Consider the following 11,366-nt stretch of genomic DNA (forward strand, 5'->3'; position numbering starts at 1 on the left):
ACCGCCTTCTTGACCTGCAATCTTCTTCCCGACCTCTCCGCCCCCACCCCCTCTCCGGCCTATCACCCTCACCTTAACCTCCTTCCACCTATCGCATTCTCAACGCCCCTCCCCCAAGTCCCTCCTCCCTACCTTTTAGCTTAGCCTGCTTGGCACATCCTCCTCATTCCTGAAGAAGGGCTTATGCCCGAAACGTCGATTCTCCTTCTCCTTTGATGCTGCCTGACCTGCTGCGCTTTTCCAGCAACACATTCTGTTGATTTAGTCAAGCTTCCAACTTAGGGATTCGCAATAAGTGCTGGCCAGCCTGTGATGCCTATGCCCCACGAGTGAATAAAATGAAAGTGGTTTCATTACAATTTTATAACAAGGTTGAGAGTTGATAAAGGGAGTAGTAATTAATTGAAAATGATCAGGGCTTCAGTATAACATCCTTGTCAAATTCCAAAGCTTTTTGGTTATAAAGTTAATGATTTTCTACTTGAGCACATTTAAGGACTTGAAAGCTTTAAGTCCTACTTTCCACAATTTCATGTGCTGCAAGCACTCCTTTTTGTTTTGGTTTTTATTAGGTGTCTGATCGACAAAAAATTGTCACTGTGGATGCTGGAAAGCGAGTAATATCCCCTGCAGGCCTGCAGCAAAATATTGATGCTTTGGTGAAGAAATACAATTTGTCACGGGCTTTTGTGCGTCCATCCGGTACAGAAGATGTGGTCCGAGTTTATGCTGAAGCTGACACCCAGGCAAGTGTGGCATTGAAAATCAATTGATTCAGGGTAAAGTTGTATTGCTCTAATGTTGTAAGATTTAGGGATTTTTGAGGAATTTTAATTATTTTAAATCAAATAACTAGGTTTTGAATTCTTAACTGAGAATCCTACTGTTGCAACTTATGTCTAACCAGTTATCAACAAGTGGTATTTATGATTCAGTCTGAATTTATAAGGCATATGTTATATATGTGTTATACATACTTAACAAAATGCTGTGAAGATAGTAAAGATCCTTCGAGTGCTACTGTGGCTCAGTGGTTAGCATTGCTGCCCCACAGCCTGGTTAGGAGGCTAAGACATTATCTGACCTCAGTGATTAAATCAGGTTTTTTGGGAGTAAAACTGTAGCAGAAAACGAATACAAGTTTCACTTGATCCAAGAATTATGAGGTTGCATCTTCTTAGATATACAAATTTAAGATGCAACACTGAAAATTCCCCTTATGTAATGAAACAATCTGCTTTAAACTGGTATCAAATATAAATTCCACTATTTCATTTGAAGTTTAAATTAGAAGAAAGAACATCATGTGTTTCGCTTTTCAATACAGTTTGCAATTCTCCACGAAAATTCAAGTGCAGAGGTAGTCTGCCATGCAGTGGAATTGTGCCCTGAGGTTCCTTTGATTATTTGCTTTCCTTTCTATGACTTCAACTATTTTTAATGCATGAGCACTGGAACTAAGAGCAGTTGTATGCAGTTTGGCTTCTTGAAACTACACTATTTATAAGGTTACGGCTGATTTTAATGTGGCCTCAGTTCCATTTCCTGCCTACTCCATATAACCTTTGAGTACCTTGTTAGCATCTATCTACCTCTGCCTTGGAAACATTTCAATGACTATCTGGGTTTCCATCGTGGTATAATTCCACAGATTCATAAGAAAAAATGTGCCCTTGTCTCCATCTTAAATGGAAGGTCCTTCTGCAACTTTGAACAGTTCTAGACGTCTCTACAAAAGGAAGCATCTTCCGACATCCATTATATATAGAGCCTTCGGGTTCATTAATCATGGAAGCATACAATCCCTACAGTGTGGAAGCAGGTCATTCAGCCCATTGGGTCCACATCAACCCTTCAAAGAGCATCCCACCCAGACCCACACCCTATCGTATCCCTGTAACCCTGTGTTTCCTACACGAATACACCTAGCCTGCATGTACCTGAATGTATTGGGCAATTTAGCATAGCCAATCCACCTAACCTGCACATCTTTGGATTATGGGAAGAAACCAGAGCACCAGGAGGAAACCTATGCAGACATGGGGAGAATATGCAAATTCCACTCAGGTAGTCACCAGAGGGTGGAATTGAACCCGGGTCTCTGGCACTGTGAGGCAGCAGTGCTAACCATTGAGCTACCATGCTGTGCCAAGATTGCTTCTCATTCTTAATTCCAAAGGATAGTGTGCAACCTGTCTGACCGTTTCTCATCAGATAACCCCCTCATACTAGGAGCAGTCAAGTGTTTTTCTGCACTACTTCTAGTACAAATTCTTAGATAAGGCAACCAAAACTGTACACAGTACTCTTTTTTTTGAACACAGTAAAGATCCTGTTTACATGTGATCAATAGGAGGTGCTGACTGCATGTTATTTGTGGATTATGTCACAATCCAAAGAGCATTTTGTGGATTATGTTTGGCGTAACTGCATCATTTGCAAAGTAATTCCATCTGAGCACAGTCTTTGAATATGGATCTCTGGTTGCTACCTATACTTTGAGTCACAGAGCTGTACAGCATGGAAACAGACCCGATGGTCCAACTCGTCCATACCGCCCCAGATGTCCTAAATCAATCTAGGCCCATTTGCCAGCATTTGGCCCATATCCTCCTAAAGCCTTCCTATTCATCTAATGTCCAGATGCCTTTTAAATGTTCTAATTGTACCAGCCTCCGTCACTTCCTCTGGCAGCACATTTCATACACTCACTACGATCTACATGAAAAAGTTGCCCCTTAGGTTGCTTTTAAATCTTTCCCCTCTCACCTTAAACTTATATCCTCTAGTTTTGGACTCAGCTACCCTGTGGAAAAGACCTTGTCTATTTACACCATCCATTCCCATTCATGATTTTATAGACCAGTATAAGGTCACCTGTCAGCTTCTGATGATCTGGGGAAAATAGCCACACCCATTCAGCCTCTCCCTATAGCTCAAATCCCCAATCCTGGAAACATCCTTGTAAATCTTAGATGAGCCCAAAGAAAATCTCTGCATTCAGTCACTGATATGCCTAATGCACTTAATTTATCAGCTATTTTATATGTGTCATAGTTTGTGAATTGCGGTTTGTTTATTTTGCAGACAAATGCAGACACACTGGCATATGAAGTGAGCCTTGTTGTGTACAAATTGGCTGGAGGAGTAGGAGAGGAACCAAAGTTATTGCGTTGAGGAAAACAAGATAATTGGTAAATGTGTCTACATGCAGTCTTTGGGCCTTTATATTAAGACTACAAAGAGACACTGGCTGGGGAGTGGGGGAGACGGGTGGTGGGAAGGGTTTTTGATTGGAATTTGTGATCCTTCAAAGATTAAAATACTTATTTTGCATGTTTATTTCACAATCAAGTAGTAATGGTGCTTGCATGAGAACTGCTGGTTATAAAATTTGATATTGAATAGTTGGAATTCTTTGTTTTGACCTGAATGTGAATACAACTAAGAAAAAGCACTAGAACAGGAACATAAGCCAAACTTTGTATGGTCTTGCAAGATAGCAGCATCCAAGCTTGAGATGTCCTTTTTTACCCTAGTTTGGAAAAATCTAGGGTGCCAGGAATGTTGGTTCCCCACATTATCCAAAAATGTTGCTGACACTTGTGCCCATGCATTAGTAGATTTAAGTCCTCATGCAGAACTGAGGTTCCAAACTGATAGTCGAATGGAATATTGGAGGAGTGCTACACTAAAGGATGTGTCAACTTTTGTGACTTTGAGCATCTGCTGACTTCCATAAGTGTTTCCTTTACTTCACATGTACGTTTTTTGGAGTGTCAGAACATTAGTCATTGACCAAGTACACTGTGGTCACAAAGATCTGGCTATCATTAGCCAGATTGTAGTTTGTGGAAACTCACTGTATGTGAATTAGGTATATTACAATAATTACAACAGTTGAAAGAAGAATTTAAATGTTTTGACTGTTCTCTGCTTGTGAAAGGCACTATGTGAACACAAATTTGTTTTTAGTTCAACTGCATTTATCGTAAATGCTATCACCAGGAAGCATAAAAGTGAATATGTGCTATGCCTTGACCTGAGGCAAGAGAAGGAAGTGGGACTGTGTTGCCAGCTGAATTTGGGAACCCTAGCTGAGTCCGAGCAGGCTTCCACTCCCCCAGTGCGAGCCGCTAAGAAGGCAGAGGACCCTCTGTGTTATGTCGTCAGCACACGTGCATGTGTTTCCAACACCGTCTCTAGAGACAAAAAAACTGCAGATGCTGTCCTGAAGTAGGGTTACACCCAAACTGTTGACTTCCCCGCCTCCTGATGCTGCCAGTCTTGCTGTGTTGTTCCAGCATGGAGACAGCCAGCGAAATCAAATCAGTGACCCTATTCATGTACTTTCAACCCAGTGCAATTAAAGAACAGGATGACCCTTAAAGTTGATTCCCAACCAGACATTCTGATAACCGGTACCAGACTTTGTGAATAACCAATACGACCACCAGGTTTGTAGCTTAATAAGTTGTTAAATCTTTAGTTTACTAAGTTTTGCAGAGCTAAGTTAAACCACAAGATAGCTTAATTAATGTATGACTTCTACACAGTCATCTTCAATTCCAGCTCCCCATTCTCTCAGACAAACAGTTTGAAAAACACACTCCTTTAAAAGGAAAAAAGAGGTATAACCAGCCAGTTAACTTAAGCAGATCCCATGATCCGTAATATCACAAGCACATGAGATTGTGTCTTGTTCGGTTTCTGAAGACATTAATGCATGCAGATAATTTCCAGTAAGCTCCAAGGAATATTCAATCAAATTTTACCAGAAGTTCAGAGAATGGAATCTCAGTTATAAGTTGATAATGAGGGGAGAAGAGTTTTCAAGCTTCCATATTGTATCTGTGGTAGTTGAAATCCTTCTGACCTAAAAACAGTCCAAACGCCAGTTCAAATTCTGGCCCCTCCCTGTCAGATAGATGCCCTCCCACAAAGTCCCAGTTAACATAGAATCCCTCCAGTGTGGAAGCAGGCCATCTGGCACATTGAATCCCCACTGAACCTCTGAAAAGCACCCCACCCAGAACTACCCCCTTACCCTACTCCTGTGAGCCTGCACATCCTGGATACTATGGCCAGTCCACTTAACCTGCATGTCTTGGAATCTGGAGCAGCTGGAGGAAACCCACACAGACATGGGGAGAATGTACAAATTCTACATATTATCCAAGGGTGGAATCAAATTCAGATTCCTGGTGCTGTGAGGCAGCAATGCTAGCCACTCAGCCATCATGCAGCACCCCCACCAATTTTCAATGCCATCTTTTTTAGAATTATACCTCTCCAGAGATGAAGTGTCTTTTAACAAGAATCAACCTGCAATTAATTTTCAAGCCTGGCCTCATAAATCAATTAACAGTTTCTCTATTCATCTTTTAAACAAGCTGCTGCTCACAGTCCAAAGGTCACTTTCAACTCTCCGTTCATAGCTCCAAAATAAAAATGAAAAAAAGGATGAAACAAAGTAATGAAAAATCATTGAGGTTTCTAACATGTTGCAGACAGATGATGTCACTGGCCACATCTGTGAATGTGCTTTGCATTTTGGATAGTCACTGTTTTGGTTTACTAGTGGCAATGTGCTATGTTGGACAATGACTGACCTGCTAATACAGGACACTCGTACTGAAACTGAATTTATTTTTCCAGTCAATGCAAATTATTTTATATATTGGTAACATTGTAAACAGACAGGAAAAGAAAAGGGCCACAAAATATTCTATTACAAAATGTGTAAAGTGAAATCTTTCAGCTGTATATGTTTTCTAGATAGTGACTAAATGGGACCTCAAAATTTCTTTAGATGGACAGGATCAAGAGGCATGAGGAAAGATGGTAAATTGTGACTGTCCTGTTTACCTCCCTTTCATTCTTATCCGGGTTAAACCCATTTAATTTCATCGGCTTCTCCCAGGGCGTGATGTTTACAGACAATTTTACAGAACTACTGCAAGCAACTTATTTGTAGCTCCTTCATTTTTGAGACCTTAATTTGTTTTATTGTTCTCATTTTTGGTTTGTAATTTAGTCTTGAAATTGACCTTTGAGCAGCAGCTTGTTTTGTAAAGTGAGACCAAGCAGACTGATATTTGTGACTTTAGGTTGATCGCGATTCCTGGAACATTACAGACTTTCAAGCACTAAGGTGTGTTGCTCAGGGACTGGCAATGTTGGATGTTGAAATGGTCAATCAAGAGCAGAATGGTGCCTGCCAGCCAATCACAGAGGATGTTGGAAAAGGAAGAGAAGCCAGATTTGAATTGGTTTGGCCTGGGCTGCTGGACTGGGAGCATTTTATGAGTTTTAATATCTCTAATTTTATACCCAGTTAAAGAATTGTTAAAAGTTTTGAGGGAAGAAACCCATTCCAGAAGACATAGTTCCAGAGGTCCATAGAAGTTGTTTGCATGAAGTGATGACTTCAGAATTCAAGCAAAATACAATGCTTTGTGTCTGAAATACGATGTATTATTCAATGGTTTCTGGAGGCCTTGTACTCATTTTGAAACCATTGAACTGGCAAATTACAACACTTTAATTTATCCATTGCGTCTCAGTGAGAGTGGAGTAGTGTTTAAAGTAATGGGCTTTGCTTTGTTTCTTCATGTTCTGCTACTTACTAAAATTAAAACTTTTGTTTTATTAATAATGTGTTGCAAATCCAGGGATGGGGAGGCAGATTTGGTTTGGTGTGCTGCCGCTGTATGTAACATTCCGAATTTTTTTTTGAGTCTGAATGCTGTGCTTCATAAAACCAATCAGAAATTAGTGAAAGGTCTTTGTGTAGGGTAATAAGCAAATGCCTGTACAGTTTAGTGTGACTGTGCTAGAGTTCATTGTGACATTTTTGTTGGAAGTACTTTTAATAATCTTAAATATGCTCCATTCAAGTTAGATCATATAATCTTATGAAAATATGTCATTTAAAATCAAAACTTATTTTCCTAACTTGCTGTAAAAGGAGAAATCATGATGTCATAGACTTCTACATTCCTTATAATGATTCTTATAAAACTTGTATTTGCATTATTTCTATAAAATTTATTGTAAGATCACAATATAGTTGTGTTGTTCCTGTGTCAGTGTCAATGTTCCGTGCAGTGTGCCTGACAATGAAAAATAAGTTAATTGTGACTTACGTACCTTCTCAGTCGTCTTTTGACTGTCAGCAAAGTGCTGGAAGGTGTGAAGCAGCATTTGATATTAAGTTTGGGTTCCACAGGAGCAACTTGCTTTCTTCATACCCCATCCATTCCAACACAGTGAATATGCTCATATGTTACAGTCAAATCAAAGAAATTCTGAGAAGACTCAAAAAACAATATAAGGAGCTGAAATAGAATGATGTCAGATTGGTACCAAAATAAGCCATATCGCCCTATAGAATAATCCAATCAGTGGCATTTCCTCATCCCCTCCAACATTATCCCCTTTTTCATTTTTTTCTTATATCCAGATGTGCTCATACACTCAATTGAATGTTTTTTAAACCCATCACCAAATCATCGTGACACTTTTTTTTACCTTCATCTACTACCCCACCAGTAAATCACCCATGTAGCCAATCTACTATTCCCACCAGTAAATCACCCATGTAGCCAATTGGATATTTACATACAAAGCCTGTTAAGGGCAGTGCGAAGCATTGAAAGGTGAGAGGGGAGGTAGGGGAACAGGCAAGGGCTAAATCAAAGTGCAATTGAAGAGGGAAGTAAAGCACCGCAGTGCAACCTTCGAGAGTATTGGTGGACATAGCATGCTGTTTCTCCATGGACACCCAGGAATGAATGTAGCTGTGGAAAAGGGGAAGACAATCAATCAGCAGAAACGACCACCTCCATGGCTCATTACTTGTCCTTGTTATGGATAACTTGGCCAAGCCCTGGAGCAGACCTCCTTTTCAGTTCCTTTGCACCCCTCAATTCTACCCAAAGATCATGAGTCTGGGGCTGAACTGCAACCAACGAAAGATTTTTCAAATAACTAAAACAGGAAGTGTAGTCGCCCATAACCAATATTTACGTGATCAACACACTCCACAGCACTGTGAAATAAACAGTTGGACTGGGAGTGAGTCTGTCAATTGCCACATTCTGAGGACGGCTGTGTGCAACACTCTCCACCCCAGGTCTCCAAATGGAAACTGCGAGAACTCTAGAGTCGAGAACCATCCACTCGGAATCACCATGTCTGGTGGTAAATGAGAACAGGTGACAGATGAAGGCAAATTGGGTGGTGTGCTGCAGCAGCAGGCTGTATAAAAATGCCTCTTTGTGAGTCTGACGAATGTGGAGGGCATTCCCGAAAGACTGCTCAGGTTCTGGTTTGTGGGCTTCTGAGGAAGGTTCAGAACCCTGGATTCAGTGTGAAATTCCATCTGAACAGGAGAATGCAAAGATAGGATCCCAGTAAACACCCAACTATCCTCTGACTGGTGTACAACATTATTTCTGAGCACTAATGGTACCATTTGCAAGCTGGATGCCCACTATTGCCAGTTCCTGGGTAACATCTAGCCAGACCTCCACTGCCCACACGAACTGGTGATGTGGAGGTGAGGATTCTGACAGCAGGAAACCCCAGTACAAACCAACCATGTTCCAGACAAAAGACAGGAAGACAAAGAATCTTGTGAGCTATGAACAGGAGCATAATTAAGATTGCACACATGACAGAAGAAATATGTTGTCAAGTGGCATCATCTGGAGGGAACTTAACATGAAGATATTGCTGCAGTGTCTGAACACAGAAAGTCATTACCTTGGGGGTGCAGAGATACATCAGCTTGACCTTCTTACTGGAAAGACTCAGGACCTCTGCTGTGACACAGTGCATCTTCTTGTCCCAGAAGATGTGAGCCAACATCTTCTGGACTTCTGTGGCAAAACTAGGAGAGGGGTCAAAGGGACCAGCTAGTAATGGAGCGTGGAGGCCAAATGCTGGTTTATGACTAACACTTGGAGCAGTTCTGTCCAGCAGCCTAGGTAAACAGAGACTTTGGCCTCCATTTAGCTTGAATTCCTCAGCCAGCTGAGGTAGACCACCACAGATAGAGATAAGTGGTGCTCCAGTTGAAGCCCTGTAACTCCACTATCAAGGCACGGACCAACAGGAGTCCGAAACATTTGGTCCAGTTGATTCTTAGAACATAGAACATAGAACAATACAGCGCAGTACAGGCCCTTCGGCCCTCGATGTTGCGCCGATCCAAGCCCACCTAACCTACACTAGCCCACTATCCTCCATATGCCTATCCAATGCCCGCTTAAATGCCCATAATGAGGGAGAGTCAGCACCACTGCTACTGGCAGGGCATTCCATGAACTCACGACTCGCTGAGTAAAGAACCTACCCCTAACATCTGTCCTATACCTATCCCCCCTTAATTTAAAGCTATGCCCCCTTGTAATAGCCGACTCCATACGTGGAAAAAGATTCTCACTGTCGACCCTATCTAAACCCCTAATCATCTTGTACACCTCCATCAAGTCACCCCTAAACCTTCTTTTCTCCAATGAAAACAACCCCAAGTGCCTCAGCCTTTCCCCATACGATCTTTCTGCCATACCAGGCAACATCCTGGTAAACCTCCTCTGCACCCGTTCCAGTGCCTCCACATCCTTCCTATAAGTGCCTCCATATCCTTCATTGGGGGAGTGGGAGGTGAGTTGAAGTGTTCGGCCATGGAGCAGTGGGGATGGTCGGTGTTAACTTTTCTGCCTAATTTAAAACGAGCAACACAGAAATATTTAGCTGTAATCTGTAAATATTCGAATGGCCAAGTTCTATTTAAAGTAATAATTAACTACTTTATTTCTTAAAGTGTAACAGAGAATAATTAACTCACAACTATGAAAAAATACTTACTTTAACCCATCTTTTACCTTCCCTTCTATGAAATCAGTTACCAAAAACTCCCAATTAAGATTTCCTAAACCACATTTCTTATCACTCAACCAGGCAGCTTTCAATTGATCTATTTGGATCTTCCTGTGACTTCTTATCTTCCTCATAGGAATTTCTGCATCAGAAATTACAGATTTATAAAGTAGTTTTAAGAGAGCTATTTTTCAGGCAGACTGGTGGCATGGCAGTTCTCCTCCCAAATATTAAATTTTCCCAGTTTTATACCCCAGAGCATCAGATTGTGTCATTGACTTTTAAGATTGTCAATATAATCAATTCAAAACTGGACTGGAGTTTCATATTTTTCGAAATATAATTTAAACTGATTGGCCGAATTCAAATTTGTTTTTGTCTCCAGGCAACGAGCTAATCGAGTTGTTTTACCAAATATTACATTCTTACTTTATTGAGAACATTTGGTGCTGCATCTGATAGTTCTGCTGCGTTTAACCCTCTTAAAGTACACCCAACCCTTCATAACAGTTGGTGTTGGCGTTTCAGAGATGTTCCGAATGTGGAGGAGACTACATCAGGTGTAACATTGGTGGAAGTACAGGTAAATTTCTGTCATATGTCGAAGTATCATTTGAGGCCTTGGACGGAGGTGAGGGGAGAGGTGCGGGTGCAAGTTTTGCACTAAACATCTCTGGGACACCTGAACTTAAAAACCCTACCGCCACGTGCATAAACATCTCAACAAGTGCATGCAGGTCCTGGGTCTCCTTCATCGCAAACCTTCCAATCCAACACCTGGAGGAAGAATGCCTTATTTTCCTGCATTTTTTGATCTTTTAAATTGGATCAAATTTGGAGTTGATCATTTCATATTTGTGATGATGCACTCACTGTGGGGATATCCAATCCCAGAGTAAAATCGAAAAAGGGAGTTATGGCTGCAGCAGGGATTTGGCTGTGCATGAGAAACTCCATTTTTTTTTTAATTAAAGGGATTTGGGTATTGCTGGGTAGGTAAACATTTCCTACGCTTCTGTAATTGCCCAGAGAGCATGTAACAGTCAACAAGGTTGTTACGGGTCTGGAGTCACATGTGGGGTCGATGAGGTAAGAATGACAGATCGCCTTCCCCAAAGGACATCAGTGAATGAAATGGTTTTTCTTCCTGACAACTGACAACTGTTTCATCATCATCATTGGACTCATTGAAGTTCTAACATCTGCCATGGGGAATGTTACCTAAGTCTATGAATTAACAATCTCGTGATAGGTCCATTAGGCCATCGTCCTCCAACATCTATAGTAATGGTGTGAATCCACAGAGATTTAAGGGTTGCTATCATTGAAGCCTCACAGTGCCAAGGACCGGGGTTCGATTCCACCCTCCAATGACTGTGTGGAGCGGCCACATTCTCCGCATGGACTTCCTCTGGGTGCTCTGTTTTTTTTTCTCGCAATCGAAAGGTGTGCATATTAAATGGGTTGCCCTATAGTGT

At 41.3% G+C, this 11,366-nt stretch overlaps 1 protein-coding gene across 4 annotated transcripts in view; it reads left to right on the forward strand.

Annotated features, from left to right (window-relative positions):
* Positions 1-11,366, forward strand: part of pgm3 (phosphoglucomutase 3) — a 186,667-nt gene that overhangs the window by 88,092 nt on the left and 87,209 nt on the right. For 3 of the 4 annotated variants that reach the window (XM_043696208.1, XM_043696211.1, XM_043696212.1), the window contains 3 exons: positions 573-746; positions 3,088-3,194; positions 6,111-7,068. In XM_043696208.1, coding sequence (XP_043552143.1) covers positions 573-746; positions 3,088-3,177 — 264 coding nt within the window. In that variant the 3' untranslated portion in view covers positions 3,178-3,194; positions 6,111-7,068. Of the gene's footprint in view, positions 1-572; positions 747-3,087; positions 3,195-6,110; positions 7,069-11,366 lie in introns of those variants that run through there. The other variant, XM_043696210.1, reaches the window with a different exon arrangement.

This window comes from Chiloscyllium plagiosum, chromosome 9 (assembly GCF_004010195.1).
Source record: "Chiloscyllium plagiosum isolate BGI_BamShark_2017 chromosome 9, ASM401019v2, whole genome shotgun sequence".
NCBI classification, from domain to species: domain Eukaryota; kingdom Metazoa; phylum Chordata; class Chondrichthyes; order Orectolobiformes; family Hemiscylliidae; genus Chiloscyllium; species Chiloscyllium plagiosum.